This window comes from Nannobrachium achirus (assembly GCF_963921795.1).
Source record: "Nannobrachium achirus genome assembly, chromosome: 7".
Lineage (NCBI taxonomy): Eukaryota > Metazoa > Chordata > Actinopteri > Myctophiformes > Myctophidae > Nannobrachium > Nannobrachium achirus.
The window spans coordinates 56,268,158-56,285,657 of NC_137816.1; the positions used below are offsets into that span (position 1 = coordinate 56,268,158).

Sequence of the window (17,500 nt, forward strand, 5' to 3'; positions counted from 1 at the left end):
GGCTTCAGACTCCCTAATCGGGAGATAAGCGACCGTCAGGTCGCATACACAAACTTCAGAAAGCAATGGTAGCCAATCAGGAGGGAATATGGGAAATGGGACAGAACGATGTTGATATGACTTTAGAGATACTGTGTACCGCTTTGCGTGATTTTAGGGCAAAATCTGTTGGAGTAGTGTCCAAAAATGTGTTTTGCATGAATCGGCCTCATAAAAGGGATTCTGGGGAATACCCATATATGGACTTTTACAGTACATAGGTGATGTCAACTGTGATATCACCTGTAATGTCACAGTGATGTGTCAAGGGAACCAACCCATAGACTGTAAATAATTGTACACACACGTCTACACGCGGACACGCTGTGACATTTCTCATGGTAAACTGCGACCTTCGGTCGCAATTATAATGCTTAACGGTACACCCTCCCGTTCAAAGGCCCTTCCTTGTGGAAGCTATAGTGCATGATGACCCCTATAGTTAGAACAGTGAAGGTGCACAGTGGCCAAGATGAGACAATGGTTGGATTGGGAAGTTCCCAGGTGCAGTGGTGTAAATTAACTAAGTACATTTACTTAAGTAATGTACTTAAAGGAGTAGTTCACCACTTTTCAACCTGTCTTCATATAATAGGTCCTCACTAATGTTCATGATAAAATAGCACAATTTTTTTCTATTCAGTCTGGGTCTCATAGGAGAGCTGTCAAATCCTTCCTACCGGTGACATCATCGTTTGACAAAAAAAATAATAATAATATTTTTGAAGAAAAAAAAAAATGCCTCTCCTAATGCTACACCAAATGCCAGAACCACATGTGATTCCACACACCACACACAATGAAAGATGTACATTATGTAAAAAAAAAAAATCCCCACGATTTCGTAACCCTACACACCCTCTGCCAACAATGGACTGATCTCATGCTTCCTTCTATGCATGAGGAGTCCAAGTTGCTTCTTTTCACCTGACAGGGGGGAGGTGACAGCACTAATGACCGTGCCACCGTGTCCCCTAAAATATTTGCTTCTGGGGGGTCCCTGATACATAATATTTTGGGATGGGGGTTGACATGAAAAAGTTTGAGAACCACTGACATAGAAACATGAGTTTTTCAAAAACCTTAGGAGGATTTAGAAGACCATAGATTCATAGAATCGGGACAAAGATATTCAAAGACGAGTGCCGCGCTGTGAGCTTGTATATCTGCTATTTTTCAATAGTTAAAGCATAAGATAATTAAAGTAATAATGCGTAATAATGCGCTCCCGGTCTTAATCGTTTAAAGCAAATTAGCACTTATTCATGCTGCGCGACAGAAGGTATACAGAGGACGTCCTGGAGGAATGCCAACAAAATGACACCAGACCGGATCATCACATCTTCTCTGACAAAACAAAGGCTTACTGTGTGTAAGCACCGCCGCCGCCACCAGAGTGCCCTTGTAATTAACACATGAACAACACGTGGCATGGGGTGAGAGAAGCAGGCAGCCAAGGTGACGCACTGACAAATGTAGATAGGCTATGCTTGTTTTATAACTAATTAATCATCTGATTTGCAACCTATCTTCATATAATTGGACCTCACTAATGCTCATGATAAAATGGTAAAACAAAAACATCTACTCGTCTGTGGGATTCTGAACTGTCCACAGCCCTCTTCCTCTGAGACACGGAGTGAGTTGACAAAAATGGCACCAGTGAAGACCAATTACATGAAGTTGAAAATGGCTGAAGTCTTCCTTAATTCTCTTTGGGTTGCCCATGTTGGCACTTGTTTCTTTAGACATGACAGTGAAGGCAGAGAGAAAAGTGAACACTGCTGCCGAGCCAGGAAAATGGAGCTATCATGAGGGGGTGGCATAGGTTTTTCTCTTTAATGGTAAATCTTAAGGGTGATTTATATTAACACGCTTGGTGTCACACAGCTAGGTATAGACCAGGCGTTACACACACATCCCCTGCTGTGGTGAGGTAGCAAGCTGTCACAGATATCCCCGTGACAAAGACGCCGTGCAATTCTTGTCCGTTGTGCCAGAATGTACTATGACAATTCACTTTTGATCCTCATCAAGTATAAAAATATAGCTGATGTAAATCCCATTTACATCAGCATCAATCCCACGTTTTACTGAGGTTAAGGTTAGGAATAAGGTTTGGTTTAACCATTAGGCATAGTTTTGGTAAGGATATTAAGTATCTCAATGGAAAATAACAAATAAGCCTTGCCTTACCCGAGTTTCCTTTTAGTTGACATTGTATCAGTGAACTGTACTGTCATGAAACTGTACCTTTTCCTATCCAAAACCTCTAATAAATACCTCAATCAATCAATCAATCAATCAATCAATCAATCAATCAATCAATCAATCAATCAAGTTTCTTTCCGGCGACTCTTCTGGTATTCCTTTAGCGTACCTGGACGGAGTTGAGCCTGCAGTAGCCGTTGAGGGGGAAGCGGATGACGTGCGTGGGGTCCTGGTTCCAGCCGGCGTTGACCGAGTTGCACATGACGTCTCCGGTCTCCGGGAAGATCTCCTCGATGAGGACCTTCTCTCCGCTCAGGGCGATCCTCTCGCCTAGGTCGGGCGTGACGCGCACCACCAGGCAGTCGCAGGGCGTGCACAGCCGCCGCTGCTCGCCGTCCTGCTTCCAGCGCTCCAGCTCCTTGATCATGGGCGTCAGCTGGTAGTAGCGTGCCTCCTCGTACAGCAGGCGGAAGTCCTGAGAACGGTACGGTAAGGAGAGAGAGAGAGAGAGAGAGAGAGAGAGAGAGAGAGAGAGAGAGAGAGAGAGAGAGAGAGAGATGGGATCACTGAGTGTGAAAGCACCATGGGAGTCATCGGAATTTACTCATCGAGAGTGTGGTAGCTAAAGATATGTCCAGCATTGCCATCCTAAGATTATTATTAGCGACAGAATTTGGTATAATATACATTTTAATTATGTAGGCTACTATTGAAGGGGCTACACCATGAATTTAACTTTGTTCTATACTTTCTTTTCCATTTTTTTGGTCTCCCTGGTCTCCCGCCCCTATTTTTTGAACTTTCGATCTTCCTCAGAGTCATGACTGAGGAAGACCGAAACATTGAAACATCAGACATTCTTTGTTATGCTAGCACCTGAATAACTGTTCCAGCTGCTCAAGTGTCAGTCTCTTACAACTATTGTTGTCCCCATTCCTGTGACCCACCGGACTAGCCGTACTAGACGACTGAGTTGCGCCGGTAGAATCCCTTTCTATTCATACATTGACCATGTTTCATGTTTGTCCTCTAAGTTACGTAGAGTATCTTGTGGAACTGAGAAGGCACGGTATCTCTCACACATGTTTGTGTGGTCTCATCATCATCCCCGGGACGTCTGTCTCAATAAGCCAAGCGGTGCCAAACAACTGCTGTTGCAGTGTTCTCTCTCTCTCTCTCTCTCTCTCTCTCTCTCTCTCTCTCTCTCTCTCTCTTCCACAATAGCTCTTGGCTGAGCAGGGCTAGCCTTTAGCATGTTTCAGCAAAGCTGACTCCAGCAAGGCCGTCAGCGGGGCTCCAGTGAAGTGGGATGGAGAGAGCATTCCTGTGTGCAGACAGAGTCTGCAGCAGATTGCCTGCTCCCCCCTCCCCTCCCCTCGGGCTTGGGGCTTTGCTGGGGGCCATTTGCCCCTGCACTCTTCCCTCTAATTTCCCACAAGACCAGATGGCACCATCATTCAGCACCACCGTAGAAAATACAGAGGAGGAAGAGTCAGAAGGAGGTTTCGCTATTGGAGGAGGCGGATAGGGAGGAGGTGATGGGAGAATGATATGGTGTGAGCGCATGTCAGCGAACAGTCGAACACGAGGGCAATTCATGAGCCAAGGAGGAATTTTAATGTATTCCTTTATACGTGGAGGGGATTTTTATGGTAATGTGACTTGTGGCCCGATGTTAAGCTCCTATTACAACATGATTTAATTGGAGGAAAATGTCACTAAAAGTGTTGTAAATCCATCTTGTGAAGCAATTAGTAATTAATGGAGCTGTGTTCTGATTAGTGTTTCGCGGTGGTGAAGAACGACGGCTTAATTCATCTCTTCGCTCATGGTTCTATAGCTCTCTCGCTAGCATTTGTAGTTTGTTCTTAAATGACATTTGTGTTCCTTGGCTCTCGGCTACAGTTTGTTTTATCGTATGTAATGGTAGGGGGTGAAATACGGTTATCAGTCTGCTAACTTGATTTCCCCTAATGCACTTCCCGCACTGAAGGCAGAGGGCACCTTTAGCGTGACACTGATGTGTTGCTATACCATGATGCCCATCAGGCTAATGCCACCCGCTGTCTGATCAAGATTTTGATAGCATATGTAACAGATAAAAACAACAATGGGTCATCTTAGGCCAGGGGTTTTCAAAGTGGGTAAACTTGAAGTACAAAGTCATTTTCAGTTCTAACCAAAATGGCTATTATCTCAACGTTTTCCCCACAACATAATCTCGGGGAGAATTATGGCCAAAATGCCCTTATGTTTATGGAGGTGAAATTCTTTCAGATGTTGTCATCATCATGAAGTAATTAATTACACAAAAATATATAAAATAAATAGTTATATCATACTGCTATACTAAAGGTAATATTAAAATATGGCATAAATATAAGGTGCAGGGAGTGAAAATTATGAATATAATATAGGGTGCCTCAGAGGAAAAAAACATTTATAGGGGTGCCCTGAGCCAAAAAAAAGTTTGGGAACCCCTGTCTTAGGGTGCCCACACACCAAAATACCTAGAGTGGAATCCGCCAATGCATTTCAATGAGAATGGAGCGTTTTTTTGCCAGTAGAGGATTTCTGCAAAAAAACACTCCATTCTCATTGAAATGAATTGGCGGATTCCACTCTAGGTATTTTGGTGTGAGGGCACCCTTAGGCTTTCTTTTCTTACCCATGGCTACTGTGTTATACTGATGAATGCAGTGGTGTAAAGTAACTAAGTACATTTACCCGAGTACTGTACATAAGTACAATTGTGAGGTATTTTCAAGCGGTGCTCCAGCAAGGAGCTAAGCTCCAACATATGGACTCTGAAGCGTGGCCTACATCTTGGCACAAAGCGCTCAAAGTTTGTTGTACGCCCAGGGGTCACATTGGCCAAGCTTTGCGTGATGCTTAGTGAAATCAATTGATAAATACCACTAGAGTAGTTCTAATTCCCAATACTTTTACTTCTACTCCACTACATGTCAGATCCACATATTGTACTTTTACTCCACTACATTTATTTGATAACTTTAGTTACTAGTTGCTTTGACGATTTTGATTATTATTACAAGACATGCACTAACCACTTCAGCCCTGTATACATTTCATCCATTTGAAAATAACCGAACTACAAGCTTGTGGATCTGCTATTTTCAAAAGATTTTTTATACATTTACAAAGCTTGAAATGGGACATTATGCATAAAGAGTACTTTTACTTTTAGTACTTTAAGGAAATTTTGAATTCTGCACTTTTACTTGTAAGGTCACGGTCACACCAGCTGCCAGCTGATAAACTCTTTTTGTGCACGGCTGCCTAAAAACGAGAGTGCATTCTGTCCCAAAGCTTGTGACGCACCTGTCACTTACTTCCAAGACCCTCCCTGTATCCGCCTTCGACTAACCCGATTGGACAGAGGGGGGAAACCGGCATCTACATGGTGAATTTATCTGCTCCAGCATAAGCGCGTAGGTCGCAGTTTACTATCAGAGCCGGCTTGACCGTATCCGTCGGTCCGGACGGACGGGTAACACCTGACAGACACTGTGGTTCCCCTGACACATCACTGTGACCTCAAAGGTGACATCATAGTGATGTCAGATACTCAGAGCAGGGATCTCCATATATGGGCATAAACAGGTGACATCACAGTGATGTCAGATATTCAGAGCAGGGATCTCCAAGTATGGGCATAAAAGGGATTCTGTTATGGATCTCCATATATGGGCATACAAGGAATTGTATCCCAGATGATGCCCTGTTAGGAAAACCACACTAACAGAATCCATATATGGCCAAGACAGATGGCCAAGACAGATAGGGCGAAGTCGCTTTTCGCCCTTAGGCGTCTTACTGGTGATACTTACTGTGTACTTAGGTAAAAAAAAAGAAGAATGTGCTTAGCGAGACCGAGACAAACAAAAATAAAAACAGTTTTTGGAGTGATATTTGTGTGTTGTGTGGACTGTCGGGGACCCATGCAGATCTAAAACAAAAAGAGACCCTTTTCTCTGGAGCCCTGCTGGGTACAGAGACAGGGAGTTGTGGCAGCGGCCGACAAATGAATTGACCCTGATGCCTCTGTTGTGAAGAACAAGCCCCCCCCACACCTCCCCCGACTGTTTAACCCTTCATTAAACAACACCCCTCATGAGTGAGTTCCAATAATGACACCAACACCAACACTGACACCAAAACCAACACTGTCTGAACTGAACTGAGGGGCTGATGCAACGCATCTTGAACTTACAGTCACCAAGATGGTAGAATATGAAAGCGGTGTATGTGTGTACGTGTGTACGTGTGTGTGTGTGTGTGTGTGTGTGTGTGTGTGTGTGTGTGTGTGTGTGTGTGTGTGTGTGTGTGTGTGTGTGTGTGTGTGTGTGCGTGTGTGTGTGTCTCTCTCTCTCCCCTCTCGTTCCCTCTCTCCTGGCCCTTTCTCACTGTAGCTGACAAAACGCATGCTGAGACGCTGGCCTCGGGGCAGCTCTCTGTATCAAAGTGTAGCTCCTCATCCTTCACAGGTCTGAAGCCATGGATGGACATGTTTTTAACAGGGCTCTGTCCGCAAGGCACCTTAGTCATTCGGAGCTGTGCGGAAAACAACACTTCTACCACTATTACTACTACTACTACTACTACTACTACAAGAGCAAGACTCTCTTAACCCCTAATTGCTCTCTGAGCGCCGTCGAATCCAATGGCTGCTCACTGCCCCTAGTTGTTATAGGAGCATATGTGTCTGAAGTATAAAATATCATCAAAGAACTTGGAGTTACAAAACAAACGTAGGGTGTACCGGTATGTGGTTCAATTCAGTGGTTTTCTGGTTGTTCATTCAACAACCCACACAATACATTCCCACGCAACACGCATGATGACAAATAGAACCATTATTGCGTGGCGCAAACGTGAGAAAATAAAGCATTTGAGTAAATAGAAGTGGTTGATTTAAATCACCGTAAAGGCCCCCGAACCCCTTAAACCATGAGAAATTGCGTAATACCAAAACATCTCACAAACCGTTCAGTATAGTGGTGGAAAGTAACTATGTAGATTTACTTAAATTACTGTACTTAATTACAACTTTGAGGTATTTGTACTGTACTTTCCAATACTTTTACTTCTACTCCACTACATCTCAGATCCAAATATTGTACTTTTACTCCACTACATTTATTTGAAAACTTTAGTTACTAGTTACTTTACAGATATAAATTATAATATTATAAAACATACATAAACCACTTTAGCCCTATCTTATACCTCGGCTATTTGAAGATAGCAGATCTACAAGCTCACAACGTGTTGCATCACGACACGTTGTGAGCTTGTAGATCTGCCATTTTCAAACATGTTGTACTTTTACTTTTGGTACATTTTGATGCCAACACTTTCATACGTTTACTCAAGTACATTTTGAATTCCGGACTCCTACTCGTAACAGAGTATTTCTACATTGCCGTATTGATACTTTTACTTAAGTAAAACACTTTACAGTAATACTCTTCCCACCACTGCCGTATAGTATACATCCCCTCATACTTCTGACTGCACATTGCTTACACACTTGAGACGGAAGGTCGGAAGCGGCATTAAAACGGCTGAATATTTTCTGTTCCCACTGATGCATGCTAAAAAGAAAAATGCTCTCCTTTTTTATTAGATTTTTTTTCCTATTGTGCTCCAGACTTTCACGTTGGGTTTTTTAGTAAAACACACAGCAGCAGCACGCACGGTGGCGTGCGCTGCCAGCAGCGCCAGCGCCGCGGCCGGCCCTGGGGCGACGGGAAGCCTGATTGTGTTCAGATAAGGACATGCTCAATTCTGCCTCGCCACTATTTGCATTTTTTCTTTCTTTCTTTCTTTCCTCCTGCTTTTTCCCCCCGACTTTACGCAAATTGAAAGGTATGCAGATCAACGCGGGCTTAATATGAAGTGTGTGTGGATGTTGGGAGGGGGGGGGGAGGTTTGGCTTGTGTGTGTGTGTGTGTGTGTGTGTGCAGGCCAGGGGCGTCACAAGGGGCAGGAAAGTGGGACTGAGTTACTAGGGCCCAAGGTGGAGGGGCCCTAGTAACTTTAGCTATTGAAAAATAGCAGATATACAAGCTCACAGCGCGGCACCGAGTGCCGCGCTGCGAGCTTGTAGATCTGCTATTTTTGAAAAGTCGTGAAAATGTGCACAAATCTTTGAATATATGTATTTTTTTAGTGAACATTTGTAACAAAAATGTTGATTCTGGGGGGTCCCTGGAACTAAATATTTTGAGATGGGGGGTCCTTCACATGAAAAAGTTTGAGCATCACTGACATGGAAACAGGTTTCTTGGCACACATTTTCACGATTTTTCAAAAATAGCAGATCTACAAGCTTGCAGTGTGAGCTTGTATATCTGCTGTTTTTCAATAGTTAACATTCATGGGGGGCCCGCAGTGAATCCTTGTACCCAGGGCCCAGAATTTGGTGTGACGCCCCTGTGTGTGTGTGTTGTGTCGGGGTGGGGTGTAATGTGTTGAAACAACGAGGTCTGACGCATTGTGTTGGGCCGCGGTGCCTGATTGGACTGTCAAGACTTCACACGAAGGGAGTGGTGGGTCTGGGGAGGGACGGGTGACGTCTCCCACAACAAATATAATCAAAACCCATTCAGGTTGTCGTTTACCCTGAAAGTAAAGAAAAAAAGAAAAGAAAAGCACAATAAAATCCTCAGTGTTAATTGGTGCATTTGTCTGAGAGTGTAATTTTTGTTAAATTTGTTTCCATTTTGTACCCTCTCTCAGCGTTAACCCATTAAATGACATATTAAACATTGGCCAAGTTGTCAAATATTAGAGACAGATATTGTGAAATTGTGAAAATTGCAGATCTGCATGCTCATAATGCCGCGCGTTGCGAGGCGTTATGAGCATGTAGATCTGCAATTTTCACAATAGAACCGTGTTACACAAAATGTAATGCCTCAACTCTTAGTGCTCGAGAGGTACCCCGTTAAAATATGATTACTTGGGGGTCGCGGCCTGAAAAAGTTGAGAACTACTCCTTTAATGGGTTAAAGCAATCGCAGATGATTTTGACGTTGCGTGTTGTACTGCTGTTTGAGGTCTCTGGCTCTGGCCCAGACTCCTCTGCACAAGCCCTTCAGAGTTCGCCCTCTGGCTCCTGCATGGCTGGAGTGCGATCAGCCTCGCCTAGTTACGCTTAAACAGAATAATCAACCAAACGTTTCCCACAGGAAAAGACATGCACATTTACGGTAGAACACACTGTCAAATCGCAGCAGTTAAAAGTGTAAAATGTTTAGATATGACACTTGAAAGGTAAGTCATTTTAAAGCTGCAATCTGGAACTTGTTATAATGACTAAAACACTATTTTGACCAATCTGGGTAGTACGTCTGCAGCGGTTGGAGGCAAGGTTACTAAAGTTATGAATTTTTCATTCGTTTTTTATTTTGTTTTGACTTCATGTTTTCTATATAGAACCGAAGTCTGACAAAACAAAAGACACACAGACAAACAAATGTAAGACAATATCATAAATGACAGAGTCACATACCTAATTCTTTTGGAACACTTATATGACGTGATCCAAGTTTCCCCATATATGGGTATTTTCAATTGAAAAAAAGAATACTTCCTCGACCATGGGGTATAGCGGGAGTTTCGTCAGGACTTTGGTACTCTATTTGAGCTTAGTTTTCATTCCTGGCATTACATATATTCTAAACAGACAAAAGTCTAAATTCAAGTAGACCCCTTTGTGAAGCCCGCCAACAACGTATATCCGTCTAGGCTTAGGCCCTTAAACCCTAGAGTCTAGGGCAGAGGTCCCCTTAGCTGAGAGAGAGAGATGAAGCAGGGACCCCCACCACTAATTGTATAACGTTGTGTTGCAGATGAACCAACCCTCAATACTTGACCTTTTGTCTCTGTACCTTGTCTGCTTTTTCCCCCCTGCACACCAAACATCTTGTAGATCTGCTATTTTCAGCAAAAAATCTCCTCAGCATAGGGATGCTAGGGTTCAAGACTCTAGGGTTTAAGTGGCAACTTGACTACAATCTTCAGTGTTGCCAAGGATGGAGAGCCATAACAGGGTGATGGTGTGCTAGCCTAGGCCTTACAGCACATCATAACACAGTGATGATGTGCTAGCCTAGGACTTATAGCACATCATAACATGGTGATGATGTGCTAGCCTAGGCCTTATAGCACATCATAACATGGTGATGGTGTGCTAGCCTAGGCCTTATAGCACATCATAACATGGTGATGGTGTGCTAGCCTAGGCCTTATAGCACATCATAACATGGTGATGATGTGCTAGCCTAGGCCTTATAGCACATCATAACATGGTGATGGTGTGCTAGCCTAGGCCTTATAGCACATCATAACATGGTGATGGTGTGCTAGCCTAGGACTTATAGCACATCATAACATGGTGATGATGTGCTAGCCTAGGCCTTATAGCACATCATAACATGGTGATGGTGTGCTAGCCTAGGCCTTATAGCACATCATAACAGGGTGATGGTGTGCTAGCCTAGGCCTTATAGCACATCATAACAGGGTGATGGTGTGCTAGCCTAGGCCTTATAGCACATCATAACAGGGTGATGGTGTGCTAGCCTAGGCCTTATAGTGCTGGAGACTCTTCCATTCACGCAGTGAAAACACAGAGCCAGGTGTGTGTGCTCTGCCACAGTGGGCTAATATGAGCTAGCACCGCTCTTAATGACCTAGATAGACCTGTGTGTGTGTGTGTGTGTGTGTGTGTGTGTGTGTGTGTGTGTGTGTGTGTGTGTGTGTGTGTGTGTGAGTGAGTGTGTGTGCGCGCACGCGCGTGTGTGCGTGCGTGTGTGTGTGTGTGTGTGTGTGTGCGTGTGTGTGTCGAAGTAAAGTGGTAAAGTAAGCGTGCGCGTGCGTGTGGTCATGCGTGTACCTGTGTGTCTGCATGCGTGTGTGTTTGTGTGTGTGCGCGCCCATGCATGTACGTGTGTGTGTGTGTGTGTGTGTGTGTGTGTGTGTGTGTGTGTGTGTGTGTGTGTTGTCCTGTGCATGGTAGGGTAGGCCTGAGCGTGGCAGTGCCATGGTAGGGGGTTTGTTTCCGCCCGTTGGGAGCGCCCATGCTAAAAATGGACGGCCTCATTGGGAGACTGCGGCACTGTAGTAAGGTGCTTCGGACAAAAGCATCCATCAAACGATGGCTATGAATTAGTGTGGGGGTGTGCGAGTGTGTGTGTATGTGCGCGCGCATGTGTGTACAATGCGTATACAGTTCAAAGATACACGGTAAACATCACCTTGCATGCTAGCGTACGATTGCGCGAGCGTGCGTGTTGTTTAACTTAATTAATGAGCTGCATCACCTTTCCGGCACAAGACTAATTACCACAAAAACCCACCCCAGTTGTTTAGGTTTTTTTTTTCTCTTTCTCCTGTGTCTTCGGCAGCCAGAGCTCTGGCGGTGGATCTCAGTCCCAGCCAAGACCTGCGGTGCCAGAGAGGGGGCCCGGGTTGTGTCGGTTTCTGTGTGTCGGTTTCTGTGTGTGTGTGTGTGTGTGTGTGTGTGTGTGTGTGTGTGTGTGTGTGTGTGTGTGTGTGTGTGTGTGTGTGTGTGTGTGTGTGTGTGTGAGTGCGTGCGTGTGTGTGTGTGTGTGTGTGTGTGTGGGAGTCAGCAGCCATCAGAGAGCCAGGCAGAGCAAGGGGGTACACAGGCTATTTCACCTGTGTTCACCTCTATCCCATTAATACCGGAGAACAATTTAAAAAAAAAAATGTCTTCTAAAACCCCAACAATTTTCTGAAAAAAACTATGTTTCTAACATCTGTTGTGCTCAAAGGACCACCCAAAATGATGAGTATTCGGCCGCGGAGCCCCATCTCAAAGTATTTTGTTCCAGGGACCCCCCAGCAGCAAAGATATGACTTAAAAATGTTCGCTTTAAAATAATACATACTCAAAGATTTGCGCAGATTTCGCGATTTTTCAAAAATAGCTCATGGCACGGCACTCGGTGCCAGGCTGTGAGCTTGTATATCTGCTATTTTTCAATAGCCAAAGCATAATATAATGGCTTAAGCAGTTCAAATCTAACGCGATGCAGAAGCGTTCCCGGTCTACGTGGGCTATAGAAATAGGCTTCAGTGGGAAAAACAACAGCTCAGGGCATTGGCACACATCGCAGGGCCATGCTCCAGTTAGCCGCGCTTTTTCCACCTCTCTCTCTCCTCCTCTCCTCCTCTCCTCCTCTCCTTCCCCTTCTTCTCCTCTACCTCCAGTCTGTTTGGTATCGGAAAATGATTTCATATTTCACGTTCCCAAAATACGCTGCCCGCCGTGATTGCAGTAACGGCTAATGGATGTGTGCGAGTGCTAGTGCTGGGGAAGGTTAGGTTAATTTGGGCGATTTGTTGGAGGTATTCTGCCTGCCTGTATGTGTGTGTGTGTGTGTGTGTGTGTGTGTGTGTGTGTGTGTGTGTGTGTGTGTGCGTGCGTGCGTGCGTGCCGTGCGTGCGTGCGTGCGTGCGTGCGTGCGTGCGTGCGTGCGTGCGTGCGTGTTTCCTGGCACGTGTTTAAGGTCAGCAAACCCTGTACAGCAGTACTGTCTCAACCTGTGAGAAGTGTGCACTTAGTTTTGTGACACAAAAAAGTAGGTTGCACTTGCAAGTCAGCAGGGTCACACGGACAGCAACCTGAGATGGGAGAACACTGTGAACTCCAGTACACTGATTAACCATTAAACCACTAAAGTGAGTTTAACGTTGTTTAATGCAATCAGATAGGACTTTTCTGTTTGGATGTATGGGCTGTCAAGGCCAGAAAGTAGCTTTTGGCCTCTCAGTAGGCGTTCCCGCATATGTCACGCGCATACCCTCTATACTTCAGTATTCTATATTCTACATTAACAACTTCCCTGCCAAAAACTGTATATACGTGTTTGTGTGCCCAGCTGTTGCCTGCCAAACACGTATATATACGTGTTACCATTTTTGGCCACTGGAGGCACTGTTCACTAATATATGAGACAGCAATGTGTTCCCTGCTCTCTGGGCAGCCTATGGTTGGATTTGATGCTGATAATTTTTTTTTTCATGTAATCAGCTTTCTGCACACCTTCTTCAAAATGGCTGCCAAAATGGCTGCCATCAACATGCTGTTTATGTTTGTGTGTGTTAATCAAAAAATAGATTTTTCTTGGGGTTGATTATATTTTTCTGCCAACTGCAAGGGAACAATGGACATCTTCTGAGAGCTTATTTTTTTAAAAAATATTTTTTTATTTTGTGTTATTCTTATTTTTTTTTTTTTAAATAATCCTGACATTTCTTAGATGGGGGTGTGGCTTAACCCTTGGCAGGGAATGTGTTAATGTTGATGTATTGATGTATTTCCATGTGCTGTCCTTACTTATTGTAAATCGCTCTGGATTAAGCGTGTATGCTAAATGCCTAAATTGTAAGTGTAAATTGTCTATACTTGGACCCCTCCTGTTTCTCCCTCATACCACATGTGTTCGCCAGAAATCGATCATTTTCATTGAATGTTTGACTATTATGACTAGAATGCTAAAATAATGTTCTAAATAAAAAGGTTCAGAACCGGGATGCCCATGAGTTGATTTTGCACTGAACTGTATTGTATTTTTCTAAATGAAATGAGATATTATTTTACAAATGTTCTAATGTGAGGAACACTCTTGTGAAATTAATACTTGCTGTCTCCAGGCTTCTTAAAACAAATCAATTAAGTAAGTTGAAAGGAGGGAAAAGAAATGTATTGTTTTGTGTTGAAGTTCACCATTCTGAACCCTGCAACAACAAGTGTGCAGTACAGTGTACAAGTGGGCCTACAGTGTTTTGGGAATCCAAAGGCTATATCCACTCTAGTTTTCATTTTAAAATGCATAACCGTTGCTACGTTTGCACCTATCTTCAATAGTACTTTTTTGCATTAAAAATACGGTACTTCTGCGGGAATGGACACTTGAAAACGATAACATCTTCGCTTCCTAATTGGGTCTTATCCATCACACTAGTATCTGATTCGTCAGATTCGTCAACCACAGTTGGTTAAGTCGCTGTGAGTCATTGTCGCGAGACTCGCGACCATGTCGTTTTTGAATCTGCACAGGATCAGTCACACAGGGACAACCAAAGGACAACCAAAAAAGGCCTATTAGGGCAGTGGTTCTCAACCTTTTCAGGCCACGACCCCCGAAATAATCATATTTGAACTGGGGACCACCCCACCCTGACGACACTAAGAGTTGAGGCATTACACTTTGTATAACATGGTTCTATTGTGAAAATAGCAGATCTACATGCTCACAACGCCTCGCAAGATCGGCTATTTTCACAATTTATTCCTCTAATATTTGGCCAATGTTTAATTTGTCATTTTAGAGGTATTAAAAAGTCCTTAAATTGTCACTTTAGAAATGTGCACAAACCCTCTATACACTTATACTGTATGTTGGTCTGCTTACTGAGTGAGAAAAGAATGTTAACATTAAGCTAAACATCTGGCGACCCTCCAAAATAATTTGGGGACCCCTCTGGGGGTCCCGACCCACAGGTTGAGAACCACTGTATTAGGGCACAGTCAGACCACACTTTTATTCTACCTATGAGGGTAGATTCTGCCAATGCATTTCAATGAGAATGCTTGTGTAATATTTTTTATTTTTTATTAAAAAGAAAAAATCAGAAATCCACAAATAGCAGCAAAGCTCTCCATTGAATCCAATCTCATAGGTAGTGCGGTGCCCTTATGCTCAAATTCCTGGAAGGAAACATCCCGTCACTGTCGGACAGAAACCTTGTATCTCCAAGTTTCAAAATGTAAATTCTTTTGTAAAGTACACCCTGCTTCACCATACAAGACTGTCGCACAAGACTAGTGAAAATAGCAGATCTAAAAGCACACAACACCTCGCATCGCGAGGTGTTGTGTGTTTGTAGATCGGCTGTTTTCACTAGTTTAAATCATTTTTAAAATGATAAATAAAAAACAAGCAGTTTTGGACATACAAGGTTGCCACCCGACAACGACGATCCTTTCATTGGGAATATTTTTGCGAAAACGAATTAATTCCCTTGGCGACAAAGTTGTGTTGTGCCTTCGCTACTCTTCAGCTAGGTGTGATCTGTGTGTATGTGTGGAATCTTGTGGTTGAGTGGGCTGTTTTATAGCGTTTTATAACAGAATGGCGCCAGGCTAAGTATTGTAGCTCTATAATGTTTGTTCCCGGGAGCTACTGTAGCTCTGGCTGACAGTGGAGTGGGCGTGGAGCAACAATGCTACGTACGTCGTCGTCGTCGTGGGGGTTCTTATTGAGTAAACTGGCAATGGTGTTGGGGACGAGTCTGCTGCTGGGTGGTTCTTGCAGGTGATTGTCTTTCTGGGCTTCACTATATAAAGCGGCGTGTTTCTAGAGGATCAGATGTCTTCCTCCTAGCCAGCTTCTAAACAACAACAGCCCCCTGGGTCTACCAGTGGTTTTAGCTTTGCTAGTGTGTTTTAGAGTTGCTAGTTTCAACATGGGTTAGTTTACAGCCTTTGGTATGGTAGGGGTGGGTGGCCTTACGTTTGTTTTGTATCCATTTGATTATGTGTTTCTTAAGTTAAGCTAGGTAAGAACTATGCATTTCTGTTTGGTACAGGTAAGCATAGGGTTTTTGTTTGAGTAGTATTTGTACAGGGGCCCACCCTGTATTTTGGGACTGGGAAGGAAGCTGTCCACTTCTTGTTGTGCCTTAGATTCCCCTAGGCCAAGGCGTAACAGTCTGCTAGATGCATCATTTGTCTTGAAAGTACAGGTATATGGCCCACTTTAGAGGGCAATGTAACTACCAATAAATATTCTCAATCCTAATCTTCTGTAAAGCAATTACATTTGACATTTTAGGCATTTAGCTGATGCTTTTGGCATCCTTACAAGAGATGGCAAATGTAGGATAAGTCTTAAGGATCCATAACGGTGTCACTACTACACTGCGTGCCATTTTGTCCAACATCCATTTACAACCCCGGCCACTTATTTAACATAAATCTAGATCATTTTGACCTAAATTGCTTTCTTTTTTTAGATCTCGCATTACATTTGCTCCATATTAATTCAAGCATTTGATTCATAGTCATTGTCAATCTATTGACATTATTCTCAACTGTTCCCTTCGGCTTCACCGTGGCCAGGACTGTAATAGATATCTTGAAGTGCAAACCCAAAGTGTCACGGAGGTCAATGATTGGCTGAAAGTTACACCTCAGAAAAGGATGTCCAATCAAAGCCAGCCAGAGACACTTTGGCCAATGGGATGAGCCTATCCCTATTCCGCAAATGGGGACAAAATAGTAGACAACAAACTCACAACATGTCACAACGTGACTTGCTTATAAGGGGGCCAAGAACAGACCCTTGGGGGACTGCTACAGTAAATACTGGAGGGTTGGACTTGGAAGTGGTGCATATGAGTGGCTATAGCGTCACGTAGACCCCTTACATCAACCTGGAGCACCTGGGCGTTAATAACAAGTGGACATAGAAACTGCTCCTCGCATGTAAACGGAAGAGATTTGGTATCACCGTGCAAATTTCATAGTCTGCTATTTGGTAGCCTGTTACGTAGGCGACGTTGCTGATCGGATGTTGTTCCAACACAGTAGGGTTAGGGTGGCTATAGTAGCTACGTCATCAGCCAGCCAATACACACCAGCATGGTTTTTAAATTCAAAGAGTCAACCATTACTAAGCAGTAATGTATACTTACAGTGATTGAGTGCAGAAAATAGCAGATCTACAAGCTCACAACGTGTCACAGCCTGACGTGTCGTGGGCTATTCGGCTATCTTCAGGTGCGCGACAGTATAGAACGCCATGTACCGTATAAATTGAGCACAGCGTTGAAAACCAAAGCACCATGAACAGTTATTCTCATGTCCGCTGAACATTTAGTGGAAAGTGTCCAAGGTAATAAAACAATAGAAGACCATGCTACACATGCTACACAAACTCTCCAAATACTTTTTTTTTGTTTCGTTTTTTTTTTTTCAAACTCGAGCTGCGAGCTGATAAAAACACACACACTATAAAGTACATGCTCTGGTGTGGTGAACCTACCCTGAAGTCATCTGGAAGGAGCAGTTTACTGGTCCTGAGGAAGCTGAGGATGTAGCGGAATATCTCCCCGTCCCGGTCTATGAAGTAGTGCTGCTTCAAGCTGTCCAAGACGATGGGCTCTGTGCCGTTGAACAGGCGACTGA

General features: G+C 43.8%; 1 protein-coding gene across 2 annotated transcripts in view; it reads right to left on the minus strand.

Annotated features, from left to right (window-relative positions):
* The window catches only part of kctd15b (potassium channel tetramerization domain containing 15b), a gene marked incomplete at both ends in the record, with an annotated part of 50,464 nt that overhangs the window by 16,935 nt on the left and 16,029 nt on the right, over positions 1-17,500 (minus strand). For both annotated transcript variants that reach the window (XM_080730604.1, XM_080730603.1), the window contains 2 exons: positions 2,420-2,725; positions 17,358-17,500. The exon at positions 17,358-17,500 is cut by the window's right edge and continues 2 nt beyond it. In XM_080730604.1, coding sequence (XP_080586730.1) covers positions 2,420-2,725; positions 17,358-17,500 — 449 coding nt within the window. The remainder of the gene's footprint in view (positions 1-2,419; positions 2,726-17,357) is intronic.